The sequence below is a fragment of the Aythya ferina genome, assembly GCF_964211825.1.
Source record: "Aythya ferina genome assembly, chromosome: 6".
Lineage (NCBI taxonomy): Eukaryota > Metazoa > Chordata > Aves > Anseriformes > Anatidae > Aythya > Aythya ferina.
In genome coordinates, this window is record NC_140303.1 from 26,014,588 (window position 1) to 26,032,949 (window position 18,362).

General features: G+C 42.4%; 1 protein-coding gene across 5 annotated transcripts in view; it reads right to left on the reverse strand.

Annotated features, from left to right (window-relative positions):
* Positions 1-18,362, reverse strand: part of KALRN (kalirin RhoGEF kinase) — a 496,625-nt gene that overhangs the window by 31,540 nt on the left and 446,723 nt on the right. For 3 of the 5 annotated variants that reach the window (XM_084524614.1, XM_084524617.1, XM_084524615.1), the window contains 10 exons: positions 14,940-15,035; positions 13,207-13,337; positions 10,059-10,125; positions 8,596-8,699; positions 6,079-6,148; positions 5,561-5,647; positions 4,703-4,795; positions 3,610-3,660; positions 3,211-3,288; positions 2,178-2,363 (listed from right to left, as the gene is read on the reverse strand). In XM_084524614.1, the coding sequence (XP_084380740.1) occupies positions 2,178-2,363; positions 3,211-3,288; positions 3,610-3,660; positions 4,703-4,795; positions 5,561-5,647; positions 6,079-6,148; positions 8,596-8,699; positions 10,059-10,125; positions 13,207-13,337; positions 14,940-15,035 (963 nt within the window). The remainder of the gene's footprint in view (positions 1-2,177; positions 2,364-3,210; positions 3,289-3,609; positions 3,661-4,702; positions 4,796-5,560; positions 5,648-6,078; positions 6,149-8,595; positions 8,700-10,058; positions 10,126-13,206; positions 13,338-14,939; positions 15,036-18,362) is intronic. The other 2 variants (XM_084524618.1, XM_084524619.1) reach the window with 1 other exon arrangement.

Genomic DNA, 18,362 nt, shown 5'->3' on the forward strand with positions numbered 1-18,362 from the left:
ATTTTGAAACCTTGAAAGGTATCCAACTGAGAAATGTGCAAGAAGGGATGTGCTATTTCTGAATGCCAACTTTAAAAAGGGCTCTTTGCTAATGTAGGACATCACGATGAAGCTTGTGTCATGGCCTGAGTGTGACAGACCTTGGAGAAAAGTATTTGGGAAGCTAATCTCCTTGGCAGACCTGAATGGCTCCATCTGAAGTCATATGCACTTCTTACTCTAACAGAGAGGCCTCAGTGCTCAGCAGTGGCTGTGACACAGAGGAATTAAATGAGACCTCTGGTGCTGGTGAGGTTCTTCTGCTGTGTGGGAGGATGTGCTCAGCAGAGAAACAGCCCACATCTCTCAGGGAGTGTCTCCCAGGAAGCTGGACAAGTGTGACTGAGGACAGTACTGAAGCATTGCAATGGCCCACGTGCCATAAGATGGCTAGGCAGCCTGGTAATTGCTGCAAAGATAGCAAGGTAGCAAAGAAAGCAGGTAAGAGCCAATACAGGGAATGGTCCTATCCCTGTAGGAAGGCACGAGAGCAAAGCAGAGGCAGCCAGAAGCTGAAGCAGGGGCTGGGAGCAGGCTGTGAGTGCTTTTGGTGCACAGACTCCCTGCTGCAGTGGGGGAGATGCACATGGAGCCACGGGGGATCCCACATTTGCTGCAGGCACAGAAGAACAAGCTGTTTGCCAAATGGAAGAAAAGAGGGACTGGAAAATTGTCACACAGAAATTTTAAAGCAACTCAGGCACTGGGAACAGCATTATGTTCATAAGCTGTTTAACTAGAAAAGCAACCCATACCCTTGAGGCAAGCTAATTTTATTGACATTAGAAGAGATTTATTTTTCTCTCTTTATCTACAATATACAATTCAGGAATTGTTTCCTGCAGATAAAAGCTTCATTGTTATACATACAATAAACTGAAGCAAAAATGAGTTACATTATTTCTATCTCCAACTTTAATCATGATTTAAATCAGCAGCAGGATAAAACCAAAGCTGATCATCTAAATTAAGATTAATGTTTATTTGTACACTTCAGGTTTTTCCGTTATAACTTATTACTTGGTTGGAAACTATGAAATACAGTGACTTGCAAAGGATATGCTTTTCAGTAAATGCTGCAGTTTCTGTCAGCCAAGAAGATGCCTATTATCTATTGTTTATTATCATAGATCATATGGTTAATATGCATTATTTTCCCTGGCATTGTTCTCTTCTGTTTCATATTAATGCACCATTTAAATTTTAGTGCAAACACATTCATTCTCCCACTCCTTATTTTAACTATATCTTTGGAAAGGAAATCAATCCCAGACTGGTTTATCACCTTTGAATAATCAAGACATTCAGATAAACCAGTGACTTTGCTGTTTCTGCAGCCACAGCAAAGGCTGTTCTACTGACAGAGGTGTAGCACACATTCACCCTCAGCTACCATTTCAGAGGGGAATTCTGCATTTATTAAACAAACATAAAAACCCCTGAAAAAAAAACAAACAAACAAAACCAAACAAACATGTTTTCCCTGGTTACTTTCAGTACTTTAATACTCTTCAGTACTTTAGTACTTTTACTTTTAATCCCAATCCCATACTCTAGAAAGATCTTTTAAAAAATAAAATTAAATTTCTTAAAACTTTCTTGATAGGTCAGCTAGTTTTGTAATTCCTCTTCACTACATTTTTATTACTGTGTGTATTTTTGTTTGCTTTTGACATAGTTCTGTCTCGTGCAACACTCACATTTGCACTAAGAGCCCTGTCCCCATTAGGAAGGGTATTTCCAGTAATGTCACATCCAGGCTTAATATTGACTTACAGTTAGACGAGTGTTTTGTTTACCCCACCTTTTATAATCATACTTAAAAGCAACTATCATACACTTACTTTGACTACTGCAGGCTTTGCAGCACTATTTGCTAGCTTAGAGCTATGAATGTCAGAGGCCCTGCCCTGGCTGTGCTTCCTCTAAAAATCACCCAGTAAATTTAGACAACCTGTGGTTTATTTAGTGTCATTGGTCTTAAATGGCTTCTGATGTACTGAAAAGTAAATGCAAGTGTTTTCTGCAAATTGTTGTCCAGCTATGGCAGGACAGACCTGACTCACAGTACAGAAAATTGATAAGATTTCCCTATGTGACAATCAAATAGGACAAACATCTCCCACTCCGTTTCTTACCTTTATGCTTTTCTTGAACATGTAGCCTGGTGTTAAAGATCCTTTCCTAAGCAGTTCACTGAAGATAACTATTTGCTCAAAGAGAAACACCCTACGTTCCTTTGGTCGGGACTGAACTCCAGAATCCTGCTCGGTCACATAGAAGGTGTCCTGCTGCAGCAGCTTGCCTTGAGCTGTCAGCTTGCCCTGAGAAGCAGACAAGGCACCAGTGTTACAGATCCCAACCCAGTACGGTCCCTTGAGATGATCTGCTATATTTCATGCAGTCCACATTGTTCAAGCAGAGCTGAATTCATTTGAGACATATCCCCTCTAATTTATTAAAGCAGCAGTCTTTTAAATCAAGAACTCAGTTTAAGGAAAATAATACAAGTTTTCTTTACTGTCATCACCATCATATGTACATATAAAACCAAAAGCAAGTAGACTGTTTTTGTACTTAATTTCGAACACTGTTCCCATTAAGTAATTTGCTACTGTAGTGCAGTAGCCAAACCAGAAGTGAAAGACGCAATCTCTGAAGGTGCAAAACAGGACCTACCTGTTTGCAGGAATGCCATGATGTATAACAAGGTATGAGAAACTTAAACTTCATTTTGGAGATAAGACATCTCACTGGGTCTGCCAAAGACTACACTGGCTTAGTTACAAATCCCAAGCTGTAACCTGTGGGGTTATAACTCATGAGTCCCCTCCTGGATGTTGCCAAACTTGGAGGAAGCTGTTGATGTTAATGTTAGGTGACCTTACTAACAGGCAGAGCGGTCTGGTTCAATGTTTATTTTGCTCTGACAACAGAGATAAGAAGTCTAATTCGGGCTTGCAGAAGCTTTCACAGACCTCACATTTTGAAGAAACAATAGCTTGATTGTTACAAGTTTCGAATGACACTTTCAAAACCTCACCAAAGCATGCTGCTCACCACCACAGAGATAGCACTAGATAAATAGCCTGGGATGGGGCTGATTGTAGAGACAATCACAGAAAGATAAAACACCTTTCCTAGCCTCGTCGTTATTAAAGCAGAACATACCTCAAAGCCCTGGAGGCGACCCAGGTTCATCATATCATTGCAACGTTTCGGTACAAGGCACATTAATTCAACTGCTTTCTGTTAAGGAAAACAAAGGTTGTATTGGTACAAGGAAGTCAGAGGGTCCCTAAAAGAGAAGTGTCAAACAATGGACTCCAACAGCATAATCACTGCTAAAAATTATTCACGTTGAGGCCCTCGTGTACTGAACATTTACAGTAATATCTAAAAGAGGACCATGCCTTCATCTTTTCTTCTGACTGAAGCTAAAGAGAAACATCACATTTGGAATATCAGCGGGATCTTCGATCATTTTCAAAGGACTACCGGGGCTTGCATTTCTGCATATAAAGTACCATTAGACAATGCAATATCACTGTCCAGGCCATGAAAACATACCTCTATATCTGAGCACTCCAGCCCAGCTTTTTCACTGTACCGCAGGAAGTCCTAGGGAAAGCAGAAAGGTTTGCATTAAGGCACTTCAGAAAGAGAAGAAAGACGTCAGTTTTAAAAAAGAAGAAGTGTATTTAGCCTGTGAGTTTCTGAGAAGGAACTTGCTAATATTAATGAATACATGTTCAGAAGTTGCTGAATGTTATGACCACTTTGTAGATATGGAAAAGGGGTGTGGATGGTTGCTGAAAATACCACAAGAAAAAGACAAAGCTGGGATTAGCCCTTGGGAATGCTGACTTGGTCCTTGTCTTAAGCCACAGGACCACACACGCTTGAGGAATTTTCTTTTCCTTTTGGCATTTCAGGGAACATGTTGCTGTCTCTTCACAAGTGTGCAGTTACCAAACTGTGGGCTGATGGCAGCCTGCTTGAGACTAGTTCAAAAGAGAGAAGAAACCACCTCAGAGCCCCGGTATTGCTGGAAATTACAGTGTATGGTCCAGACATGCCTAATTTTGGATGTTACCTTGAGACCCCTAAGGATGAATATTCAGAAATGCTGAGTAATTGGCATAGTGAATAAAGTCAGCAGAAACCATAGTGGTCAGATTCCTTAGGGAAAAAATTACCATGCACTCTCCAGACCAGAATATTGTGGAAATATGTTTTGCATGCTAATTTGAAGAGAGATATTCAGCAATGAGATATTCTGAGACATTCAGAATAAATAGTGACATACCATTCAGCACCAAAAAATGGGTTTATTAATAGTCTCGTGTGCATTTACTGCAATTTAAAAAACTTGAATGCAAGTTTGCTTTGAAATTTTAGAGGATGAAAAATTCTATTTGAAATTTATTTTCCTATAAAAATATTCCAACAGAAAAATTATTTTAAAGAAATCTGATTATCATCAATTACAAACTACTCCCATAGAGATGGGATCCTCCTGCTCTCTGGACATTTTTCACAGGATGCCCACATATAAACATTCTTTCTTCCTAATCTGATGAAGTTATTCTTCAATTAAAACTAAGGCTGATTTAAAGTAACAGTGTCTAGTACAAGATCCAAACTGCATCTTTCCACTCACCTTGAGAAGAAGCTGATATTTAGTTATTCTTTGAATGGGTTTGATCAGAAAATCACTGATGGTTAGTCGTTGGTTTATTTCCTGTTGAACCTCCTAAAAATTGAGGATTAAAAAAACAATTGCAAACAAGCACAGAATAAGGCAAAGATAAAATGTCTCCACAGAGACTTATTTCTACAGAAAGCTGATCTGTTCTTAATCTTTTGTTTGCAAAAGGGTACTTTAGAGGATTTAAAAATCTGGCATATCCTATTTAAGCAGGGACTGGGTAAAAGTCATGACCGAGCTGGAAGACATTTGAAAGCACAAGATTCCTTCCCACTTTGAGCTGACCAAGCAGGGCTGCAAGGTCTGGAGACTGCTCTCTCCAATGCGGCAGGGTTTCTCCCACAAACAAGTACTACAGAACACGCCTTGTGCCCTTGGGTGAAACAAAATATCTTCCCATTGTTAAACAAGCTTCTTTCACATTAATATCTAAATGTGTCTAGTCCCACGGATTTCTTGAAACAACATTATTGGAAATTTATGAGAGGCACCACCCAGCTCCAACAACTTTCACCTCCTCCCTTGTTTGTAGGCTACAGATTAAAAAGTCTGTTTTATTTTGGACAGAACTCAGTTGTGGCACTCTGAAGACAACAGACAATGCGCACTGGATCAAGTATGTATTAGAAATTAACATTAAAAATTGATACAAAATGAACTTTTCTTCCCTGTAGCAGAGAATTTATCAGCATGCATAATACCAACATGGTCAGGAGTTTGTTTTAGACAAACCTCACGAGTTACAGAATGGTCTACTTTACTAGGACTCACAGCTGTAAGTAGCAATAATGGATAATGAGCCACGCTTACCTCAAAATATGCCTCATACTCAGCTACTATGTATTCAGACCGTGGCTTATTTTGGCAATACACCACATACATGTGTAATCGACGCTCCTGTGAAAACAAGATGCAGAGCAGCCTGGTGAGATATTGGCTACTGTTCTGTCCTGCTATTAAAAGCCAGCAGATAATTGCTAAAATGTTCTGATAGGTCATCTTTCTTTTTAGTTTAATCAAAGATTTAGTTTCCTGAAGTGGGGAAACAAATTGATAATGGGTTCTGTTTCCCCTTAGGCAAGGGAAGTTTCCATGGGGGAAGCCAGTTAATCGAGAGACCAATTTTTCCCCCAAAATAAGACGTCTGCAAGAAGATGGTGACTAATGTTTCAGGGAAACCCATCTGCTCACTGAAGATGAATAATGATGTTTAAATTAAGTTTAGACATGTAAAAATATCAAGACAACACAAGCAGATGCTTCTGGAAAGGAGTTATCACACTTTAAATGACGATTAGACTAGAGATAGGTAACAAAATAAAACTTACATGTTTAATAAAAAGCTGTGCTAAACGGTCATGCTCTTGAAGACATTTTTCCAGTTCAGCCAGGAAAAAGCTGAAAGAAAGGATATCAACATTTCAGAAGACTTTTTTTAGGTCATTCCAGGGCAGATCGGTCATCCTTCAGTAATATATCAATGCAATTTTAGCTAGAGTGTTCAATAATAAATGAAAAGACAAGCCTGGCTTCAGCCCGTAATGGTGGCATTTCTAAAACAGTAGATGAGAGCTGTGAAATATGGAGATCTTGTCTTGCAAACTCTCTGGTCCTCTTTACTGTTACACTTACAGAGGTTTCAGGTTTTTAAAACTGTCAATGCCTAACTGCGAGAGTTACATTCCTTCACTGAGAACTTCTAAAGTAAAACTCGTCTGTATATCAAAACACTTGTGAAAACTCAACTGAAGCTTTACCAGGAATTCTCAGTTGCATGAGCAGATTTGGAATACTGGTCAACGTGAAAGAAATGCAGAAGTTTTCACTTGAGTAAACAAATCAACACCTTTTTGGTCACAGAGTAGTGACATGTTCTATTTTACACCGTTTCTCATGATATTACCATTAGTTTTATTCATAAACTCAGCCTCTGTCTTGACCTGCACCTTTTGTAGGTGCCTGCTTGAATGCCCTTTCCAAGAATACACTGAGATGCCTGGAAGTGAGGTATTATCATCTCAACTAAAGTTTAGAAATGCTGATAGGTTTTTCTAACTGGTAGGTAAATTCTGACAATCTCATTTTCCATGATGTTCCTCTTTTTCACTGCAGGATTTCTGTCTCAAATGCCTCCATGGACTTGCTACAGAAACCAGTTGCAGAGCATATGCCAGCAATGGTCTGGCCCCAAGAAATCCCAGAACCTCCAAGAAGATGCATGTTGAACAGCTGTCCCAGCTAAACAACCCTATCACCACTATCAGCTACAGCTACTTTCGCAACTCAGTCCTGAAAAAAAAGTTAAATTAATCTGCATTTAAACAGACTTCTTGACCCAGATATGCAGAACTAAAAATAGAGACTCCCTCCCTGTGTGTTACAGAAAACTCTTATCACATTTAAACAGTGAATGGCACTGTTAAAAAATGCTCCATTGCTTATATAAACTTAATATTTTTCTCACATTTTTGTGTTTTGTGCTTCCAAGAGCTGTTGTCAGAACATAAGGACAGGACCTGATTGGCACCCAAGAGATGCATGATGGCAATGACACTGTGACTCCTTGATGAGGAAAATGTCCAGAGCCAAAGGAATACCTAGTCTGGTGTCCATCGCTCAGATATTCACACTGCCTGTACTCAAATTCTAGTTAACCAAAGGCATGGGGTTTTTATGAGTAGCAGAGTTGAAATGGTGACCATATTACCGAAAAGCATGACCCTGCTGTTCATAAAGTTACAGTAGAAATGGCTCTGGGTTTGAAATAACCCTTGTATTTCCAGCAACTTTTCAAAAGCAGCTTGAATGGGGACAGAATAAGATTTTCAAGAAAAAAAGTTCCTAATTCAGAGTCAAAAGCATCAGACAGGCCAAAGCCTGACAGAGCTTTAATGTGAGAAGTATCTTATCACCCTCCTAGCCTAATATTGCTTCCGTGGTCAGCATTCTTAATCCTATCAGCTGAACGTGCAGATGCTAGTGTTGCTGAGAACCACCAGATCCATGCCCACAAACCCCAGAGAGCCAAGAAGAGGGTATGTAGTAGTAGTTCATACAAAGGAAGGAAACAATAATTTTCCTGCATTGCTACTGCTCAGTGGCGGGATGAATTCAGCCTACAGCTGTGACCCAGGCAACAGAGTTACAGCAGCCTCAGAAGCTTTTCTGAGGATCCAGCAAGCACCCCACAAGCAACACCCCTCTTGGAGCTATGCTGGGACAGCTGAGGAGCCCTGCACTGACCACAGTGATGTCTCCCATGGAGCCTCTTGTTGTGGCTCCTCAGCAGGGAATGGCAGAGCTATTGGCAGCACAGCACTGACACAGACCCTCTTGTGATCCACAACATCTCTGTCACCCTGACCAGCACTCCTGGCATGGGGTGTGAGCCAGCATAATGTTGTATCTGTAATCAGAGATGGTACCACAAAAACCCTCCCATGAAGCCAGCCAGTGCAAAGCTGTAGCCCATTGCATTTTTTAACACTGGGAAAAAGAATTTTATGTAGGATTGATGCTTTGCATCATGCAGCTCTGCCATTTTTGGTTGGGTAGACAGAATCTTATATCAGAATCTAGTATACTGTTGAACTGAGGCTAAAAGCACATGAACTGTAACATATTCCTGGGAGTCACAGCAGCCATGATTTGTGAAGTTAGGAAGCAGCACTTACAAACCAACAGAGGCCATTTAAAGTGAAGCAACATCCTTTGGAAGCTCGGCCCTGAATGACCTGCTGATGTTCAAGTAAAAACAGCTTAGATGTGCAGATACTACATACCCCAATCCTTCATAAACGAGTGGTTACAAGGGTGCTGAAAAGCAAACTAAACCAATGACTTACTCTTTGTGCCAGTCATAGATCTGGTGAATATTGCCAAATACTATCTTGTCTTTCCCTTTCATATCTTCGGAAACTCCTTTTTCTTCTATTCTCTTCATGAAGCCCTTTAGGATTAATGATCAGTGATTAGCAAAGGGTTTACTTAAAGAGGGAGTATGTATAATTACACTCACTTTAAAAAAAAAAAAAAAAAGTAAAAGTTTAATGTCAGGCTTTTTGCTTTGAAAACACTTAAAATACCTTTTTTTTTTTTTAATACAACTTAAAATCAGAAACCCATCTAGATATTCTAAATTACATAGTCTGCTTAAAAGAAAACTTTAAAGGATTTATTCTGAATAACTACAGTTGTTTTAGGAACCCCTTTGTTAGATGTCATTGAAGTGACAAGTGCAATTAGAAGATAAAAGTTAAACAAAAGTAGCTTATCATGCTCTTGGCTTCACTGGTAAGAGGGAGAAGCCAGACTCTGCACAGACAAAATTCTTCTGTTCATCACCATGAATGTTTTGTGGGAGCACAAAGCCATGCAGAAAGTTTAAATAGTCACATGAACGGGATTTCTCACACCTCCTGAGAGTTTCTTTATAAGTCTTTGGAGCACTGCAGCCCTGTTAGCTTTGCCAGTGGAGCGTGATGTAAACAGAAGATAACACAAAAGTCTTCAAATTTGGAAGCTCTTGAAAATCACTGCTAGACGGGCTGATAATTCTCCCTGGACTAGTGAACGCCAGAAGCATTCCCAAAAGCCCACTTCAACCGAGTGCCTCCAGTTCTCAGTCCTTGCTGGGAATCAAACCAGACTGTGCATGTGAGTTGTCTCTGACAGGTGATCCCTAGGGATCAGCCAGGTCTTTACAAGTTGAAGCTTACAAAACAATGACTGATTTTGAAAAAAATAGGAAAACAAAACAAAAATAAATCCTCCCTCTATGTTATCTCAAGGTGTGTGGGTGTTTTTTTTTTTTCCAAAACATGAATCCATTGGCCACACACACACCTCAGCACAGACCCGAAGCCAGGCTTTGGGAAGCTACTCAAACACAGCACTGTAGCCCCGGTGCAAACTCAAGGGAAGTATGTGCTACCACTGTTCAGTATTGATTTGAAGTGGTATCACTGCATGACAGCAAGAATGGAATGAAATAAATGGAAGGGGCGTAAATTCTCTCCCACTGCCCTCAAGGCTGCATTACAGCAGAGTTTGTTAGAAGCAGGGTAGCCAAGAAAAACCTTTACATGCTGGAGTTGAAACCTAAAATACAACATTTGTTAGATGGAAACAGAAATAGTTTCCGAAGGCATTTCTTCTTGTTTCTGTCAACATGAGGAGGGGACCATGGAAGCAGTGTGCAAAATAAACCAGTTTGTTTCTCATGCTGTATTTTTTGTTGTTGCCACTTTGCAGAATGGTGTTTGTTAGTGAGAAAACATTTTGCATAGCAGGGCTTGCTTCAGCTCACCTCCACAACAGTTCCCAAGTCTTTGACGTAGTCTTTTTCGGTCTGCACCAGCTCATTTAAGACAAACCTAAATTTAAACAGAACACACGCATTTGACCATGTTCTTTGATGTTACTGTTTGGTCCTCTTACCACATATTACCTCCTGAAAAAAAAAACACCACCATCCCAGGAAACACAACACTCTTCGCTCATAGCTCAGTGGGACGAAAACGACAAAAACTTTACATTTCAGGCCAGAGTAGTTTCAGTGCTCTTAACTCATCTCTCCTTCCCCTCTTTTGCACCAGGTTCCAGGGCAGTGCTAGAGCAGCAGCACAACCAGGTGCCTCTGCTTTCAACCACCTCTCCCTGCCCTGCTCTCATCTGTCCCCCCCATGCAGCCCTCCTGATAGCAATGGGGACATTTCCCAACCCATTTTGCAGCATGTAGGAGAGGGTTTCTTGCCCCAGTTAAGATGTAATTTGGAAGTTTTAAACACTGGAAAACAAATTCCCCTTCTTGCCTTAATGCGGAGCTTAATCTCTCAGCCTAGGTAATCCTTGTGGGGGTGGCCAGTGATTCCCACTTATCTCAGAACTAATAATCCCAGGGAGGAGAGTCAGCTAATGAAGGCTTGATGCATGCAAACAACACCAAGCTAAAAACAAAAACAAAAACAACCCTCCTTTGTATGTCAAACTGACTAATCACATAATGTTCTTTCGAGGACAATTTCAAGAAGTTACAGCTTGCTGCAGACAGTTTTCCTCTCAATTACGCCAATACACGGATTTGGCACATGACAAATAAACTCCATCTGTGCTCCAGCTCGCTCCGGCGGTAACAAGGCTAACAAGATAGAGGAGTGCTTTCATGTCTAATATCGCTCTGTTCATGTCAATCAGCAGCCTGACCCACTTGAAGTGATAGGTCTGAGGGCAAACAGTGCTAAGATAAAAGCCTGCTTGAGAATATCTAGGGGAAAAAAAAACACAAGCTGCCTTTTTGCTCCAATACAATGGCTGTGCTCCCAAGGTGTCCCTTGCTCGGACGGAGCAGAGGAGCTGCTTGGACGCAGGGAGGAGATGCTTGGACATGAGGCAGGGAGAGGTCAGACAGCTTCACATTCATTTGAGAGTGAAATCCAGCCCCCTTGGCAGAGGCCTGGGCTGGCAGCGGTGGTGCTGGATGCTTGTGTTCTCGGCAGTGCCCTGCCAAGCTGCGTGCCTGGGTAGTAAACACGAGCGGGGCAGAAGGCTGCTCCCTCACACAGCGGCCGCGTGCGTCCCGTGCGGTGCCCTCTCGCTGGCTGACCTGGTGCCCTTGGGACAGGCTGGCTGCATCTCGTCCAAATGGGCTCACATCCCCTCTGGCTGCACTGCTCCTGGTGGAGCAGAGAGCTGCCCAGAGGCTGGGGAATCTCTGCCACCACCCGCCCCCAGCTCCCTGGTTTCACCTGCTGTGAGGGTACAGCTGGCCAAAGCCTGCTCTGAAAATGAGGCAGCAGATTAAACCTGCCATTCTGTACCTGTGTTAGGAATCAGGGTCTCCATCACCATTATTTAAGTTAAATTTGGCACTAGGGTTCCCCAGCTCCCCTCTCCCTGAAAAGCAAAAAAATCATCCTTCGTCCTCTGCTAGTTCCCTGAAGCCTATCTGACACAGGACCCTAAAGGTAGTCACAATTTGAGATTTCTAAGAAGCATGTTGCAAAAATTCATGTTCATTCATCTCCTCATCTGACAACACAGAGCAAGGACAGACAGTTACTTAGAAAGTGCTTGCCCCAGCCACCAGCAGGTATTGTCTACACAGCTGTAGTTAAAATGGCATTAAATGCACCAGGGGTAGAGCCTCACTTCTGAGTCAGTCTGAATATCTGAATTTGGGTATCTCAGTAACTCCACACTAAGGCTATACTGACACTGCTCAGTAAGACTGCTGCCTGGATGCTCACAGGGATGCAGAAATCGGGTCTGATGGAACAGGGGTTTCCCAGTGCCAAGGCTAACTGCTGACAGGCACATGTTGCCTGAGACAGAGGAAATGACCACCCATGCCTGAGCAAGGATTCAGTTGCTGTTTTGTGGGAAATGGGGGGTCACAGCTCGAGTTTGGAGCCCGGCTTCCTAATATGGCTATGGAATTACACACAACCAGAGGCACAGACACAGAGCACAGACACCAGGGAGCTGGAGAGGAGACAGATGTCTTGTGCTGAAAGCCACTAGCAGGTGCTCCTAAACATCCTGGCGTTTCGGAAATCTGGACGGAGGCAGCAGCTAATTACGTGTAACACGCTGCCAGTCTGCCTGCCAGAAGCGTCACAAGTTAGAAAGCCTTACTGTACGGGGGCTTACACCAGCACTAACCTGAAGTTATCTAATGAATGAACTGCTACCAGAAACCCCCCCCAAATTGAAATATCAAGGAGCTTTAAGGAGACAGACAGGGGCAGAGAGGTTTCCTGCAGAAAGGCTGACAGCTGTTTAGCAGAAAACTTCTTTCAGTCAGAAGCACGCCCAGGAGTGCTGTGCCCCTGCCCGCTGCTGGCAGCCCATCCCGTCCCTCGCTATAGTGCTTCTCCAGCTTCCTACAACAAACAACGTTTGTTGTAGATATCGATGGCTTTCATGGACCTGCAACAACCTCCTGCTTCCTCTCCCATTACCATGAACATGAGGGTTTCCCAAATTAAACTTTCTCTTCTGTGGCATTTTCCCACCACAAATGCTTCTGAATTCTGCCCCTTCCTTTGCTAGGGTGAAAAATCATCATCTCATTAAAAAAAATCTCTCTTTTCCTTGGAAGTAGCTAACAAGGTCAACAATATATTGCCCTTTGCAAGCTGATTTCACCTCTGGCACAGTAATTTCCAAAGCAAACACCTCAGTAACTCTCTGTGTAACTGCCCAGAGGCCTCTACAGTAATAGATACATGCTATCTGGGGTAAAAGCTGCACATTTTTAAGAGTGAAGATGAACTTCCTGGGTGTGAAAGCGCTTTTAAAAAGTATTTTTGCAGGTTAAGAAGAAACAGATGCAGCAGGACACAGTTTTACTCCCAGTTCTGTGCTCGATCAATGACTACAAAGTATTCTTTCAGAGCAGCTACATGCCCTCCCTGGGTGCCTATTTCAAAATACGAACAAGCGAGACAACTTACATCCTGCCTCTCATTGCTTTGGCTTTTTGTTCCTCTTCAAGGTTTCTTGGGGGAGTCGAAGGCGTCATTCCTTCGTTTAAGCAGCCAGTGGCATCTTTTAAGGTTCCTCGGTAAGATCCTCCTTCAAGGGTCTACGAAAACCCCAAAGAACAACAGAAAAAAATTACCCTTGAACTCCAGCATCGGTGTTACCTCCTGCTTCAAGTCAATTCTGCAATCATCAGTGCAGTCTAAAACCAAGAGGAATATTTAGTTTTCCCCCAGGCCTTAGTGAGACAAAACCAAACTAGTTTTAAACTGATACAAGCCCCCTCCTCCAAAAAGGATTAAAAACAGAGAAAATGTCCTTTTGCCAGAAGGTGAAAAAACATCCCAGTAGCCCCAGGATGAGGAAACTCTTCCAAATTCTTTCAAAACAACCTGAAAGCATCCTAGTGTCACAATCAGACCCAAGGTTAGGCTACACGTGGACAGTGTTTCTCTGCCAAAGACTGAGCAAGAATTCCTAGTAGCAAAGTAGAACATAGGCTGAAACAAATGGATGGATACAGAGCAACATTCCACAATAATTAAAGTTTCCCCCAGATCCCTGGAAAGTAATCGCAGTTGACCTAACAGTGTACACACTGGGGAGAGAAAATAAAATATCCTCTGAAAATACATGTAACTGGGTTAATGAAATACTCAAAATTTTTTAGTCCCTCAATGGAATAAAACTATTTTGAGTAAATTTTCTGGGAATGTCCTTCTCAGTTTCCCATGTCCCAGAGAGATCCTTCTTCACTTGCTCCAACTGAGCACCCTATTAACAGACCTCTTCATAACAACATCTCAAACTGAGAAAATGCCAAAACTTTCTGATATGATTTACTAGACAGAACTGCTTGCACAGTTACAATAATTCAATGATTTTGTGTGTGTGTTGTTTTCACACACATAAGGAAATAAACCTTTGTAAGCTCATCGTAACTGCTTCAATCCTGGCTTATTAATAAGTAAAATTTGCTCGAAGCAAGCGTTTTCCTAATTTTAGAGGTCCTGGGACATGTATAAAATAGGTTTATCTTTTACATTAACATTTTGTACTTTTGGGGGCAAAACTTAAAAGAAGCCAATATATGAAACACGATTTACTCTTTGTCCGACAGACATGGGATCACACATGTCATGTATGACAGTGCACGAGTGCATGATATTGAAATTTTCGAAGAAATTAAACCCAGAGCATTTGTATTGCTTATTCCAGTCCCTGTCAGGTAGAGTTGACAAGACAGATTAAAAGCAACATATGAATCTTTTTAAAAATTAAAGCACAGCTGCGGTACTTCAAGCAGTTTTACTCTTCACAGTTTTTTTCACAGAAGCCAGAATACCAAACAAATTCATGTGTTGGGTATCAAAACTCCTCTGCCTCAGAACAATTTTGTTTGTTTTTTAAATCACTGCAGGGAAAGAACAGTCCCCAGGAAGAGGACAGTACAGTAGCTCATACCATGCAAAGCCCTCTCCAAAACTGCCTTTTGACTTTGCAGCGCAGAGCCCATGGGCTTTGTCTCACATGTGGAGCAAAAATATTCGATACTCTACTGAGAAGCAGAGCACACAGGGTTAATAGAAGCATAGCAGATGAAGGTGGAAAGCAAGGGAACCAGAAACAGAAGTAGACTTTAAATCCCTTCCTTAGAGCTGTATCAGGCCTGTTGTATACACAGTTTTCACAGCACTAAACTTACCAGCTTACTTTTGACCAACTTTTCTATTGCACTGACAAGATCCGCAGCAGTCGGGACATCGGAGGAGCTCTGTCGAGCAGCTAGCAAAGAAGAGGACTGCAAGACACCAGGTTGCAAAGGAAAAGCAAGTTAGGAGGATGAGAAGGGAACAGGAAACCAGTGGTCAGTGAAGCAGCTTCTGAGACAGGAGAAGAATAAACGTAGAAGGGGAGCAGGAGGGTTAGAGGAACACATGCACAGTAAAGTGAGTGAGTGTTGCTTTATCAGACAAGCACAGAATTGCCATCCAAGTCTGTCTGCGCATTCCTCTGCAGCAGTTCCAAGGCTGGGAAACAGGGAGCGGCATCAGAAACCAAGTTCATTTGCAACCGTGCTAAAATATTCTTAATGTCTCCTGGTTCCTCCTTCCAAGGACATCTATGGTTTTACAGGCTCCAGAAAATTGATCTTCTTGCTGCAGATGTAAGAAATTACCTTCTCCCCCATACATGCATATTTAATGGATGCAATAAGTGAAGGTACACGTGGAGTTACAGGCAATAGGGGAGGGAGGCAGGGGCAAAGAAATCCTTCCTCCTTCCTTCCCCAAAGATCAATCTCAATGCCTAGTGAACTCAGATGATACCACACATTCATGCAACTTCAGCCAACTAAAATTTGCATCTTTTCTCTCCACTCTCTGCAATCAGTGGAGAGAAAATTCCCTTATGTATACCATCTATCCTAGATACCTGGCATAGGAGGGGCAGAAACACTCTCTAGAGATGCTCACTTTTCCCTACTGGCATTAGTTAAAATATTTTCAGTCTCAACTGAAAATTTTAAGATTGTCACAAATCTCCAGAAAACGCTAAGACCTCATCACTATACTGCCCGAACATCCCCACGGCAGTGTGAAGGCTGGCATCTCTGTGAAATGCTCAGCTCTAGCTGAAGGATTTTGCTCTACATGGACACCCCTTGGTCTTTGTCCTAAGAAATCTCAGTTTGAAAACCAAAGCTCAGATGATACCTACGGGAATTAACATTTATTAGCTCACCTGTATGTACATTTCTTCTGAACAAAATACTGACCAAACCCTTTGATAACCAGCTTTCAACAGACTGACACAGACTAAACATGGCTAAATTTTTAAAAATTCCGCAGTAGAATTATTAAAAAGCTTATTCATCTCTCAACTACTTGATATAGGTCTTCTGGAGAGTGCCTATTTCAGCGAAGTCATCAGGCAGGTGCCAACACATGCATCTGAGATTAAATAGTGCTGGGGAATGAGACGTGGAAAGGTGATGGCAGGAATTAGGCAGCTGGCCATCTCTTTCAGCAGCCCTTTGGGGATGCTGCTCATGGTGAGTGACACAGCCCCAGGAAAAAAAAAGGAAAGGAGAAAGACAAAGCAGGAATGTGAACAGCCTGCCACTTTTAGTCTCCTCTTTCACTCAAATAATACATCTAATCAACAGTTCTAATTACAACAACAACAAAAATTATAGGTAATCAGGCTGGTAATTGAGGAATTAGGCTGGAAATGCAGGAATCTCATACAAATGTAAAAGTTCAGGCAGACAGATTCCCCTGCAATGCGACAGGCATGTCTTGGACTAAAAAGACTGAAAAAACAGGGACTCTAAGAGATACCGGACAAATACAGAGATGATAACTGTCAAACATATCCCTTCTAGTGGGAGGAATCCAAATTTTGGAGGCACTGAACAGCTGTTGCTCTCACTTCTTTTACCCAAAATTGCTCAATATCTCTAAAAAGTAAATAAGCGCAAGATTTTCAAGGGAGCACGGAAACATTTGCTGCCTACAAGTCTTTCAGGGTAAAACAACTCTTTGGTGATTGTCAAAAGAGCCCGGTTTGTGTGAGGCAAATCAAAAAATGGTGTTTTGATTTCCCAGTGAGTAAATTATGAATTTCTGATATGAAGATATCTGGTGATTAGTGGTTATAAGTGCCACCAGGAGCAGAGAGGCACTATTACTGCTAGGGCAGGGTGTCACCTCCCACCACTTCTGCTTCCCCACACTGCTGCTCTTCCAACCTAGGGCTGTACCTGTAAGCAGTCACAGGACATGAGGACATGAGCAAGGAGCCATAGCCAAATTAACACAGTTAAAGAGCTTTTGGCTCCAGAATGGCTCAGACACCGCTTGCTTAGTGTTTCTGTGCCAGGGAGTTCAGGAGCCACGTTTGTGGGCTGAAGTTGTGTATCCTCATGACATAGGGGGAAAAGTGACCAGAGCTAGAGCAGCTTTGTTTTTCTTTCTCTTTAAACAAACAAACAAACTAACTAACCCCAAACTATTTAGCTAAATGACCCGGAGAACAAGCCAGGAGCAACTGCTCTTGTGCTGGGCAGGGATCCACCAGAGCTCTGCTTTGCAGACCTTTCGCCCCTGCCTCTCGCAGGCAGCCAGCAGCACACGCAGCACTCAGACAGCACCAGTCCGGGGCTCCAGCTACTTCCTCCTGGCCCTGCTGCCACCGCAATGTCACAGTGCTTCCTGGCAGATTAGCAGCAAGCCCCGAATCCTTTCCTCCATTGCTTTGCATCCTAGAAACATTTGCTCCCTTTCCTCTCGCTCTTCTTCCAAACTGCTGCCTGAACCTTTCCCAGGAACATTCTAGGTTATCACTTTTAATTTTTTTTATTTTATTAATTTCCCCTATCCTTGCTTCTTTGCATGCGGTAATTACAATCAGAGGATAGAGATACAAAAGTGGCAGTGCTAAAAACAGATGCCAGCAGGAAAGCAGGAAACAGCCAGACAGGAGGATGGATTTCTGCAAGGGAGATGCCAGCACCAGGAAAGGGTGGGGGAGGACACATGGAGACAGGGCCCACGCTAACTGAGAAAGCAAACCACTTCCATAGCCAAATCCACAGATCCTCACCTCAAGTCCAAAACAGTAATTGAAGGACGCTGCAAACAACTGCACCATCTACCACAACAAATTCCTGGTTTAACATTCAGCAGACGCTAGCTAATGGCAGAGAACTACAACCAGAAATACCACGTGCTAGGAATGGGATTTTTTCCACATGCAAGTTTTAAGGCACTTCAGAATAGGGGGTGTATGGTGGGACACAGACTGACAAAGTTCCTGGAGCCCAACCACATAGCCTGATGGAAAACACAAGTTATCCAACTCTTGGTAAAGGTGGTATTTCAGGATTCAAGCAGACTCCAGCACCTATCCCAGTCCTCAGGCCCAGGCTGCAACGAAATACCATTTCTGCTGCTACTGCCAGACACCAACAGCACTTTTGAAACCCGTGTGGAGAACACACGTCATCAACCTGAGTGGAGTTTCTGACCACACACAGCACAAGCACACCACACCTGGCATGAAATGCAATCCCGAGGCTAAACTGCATATCAGGCACTGTTTGTAAATTCAGTTGGTGAGAGGT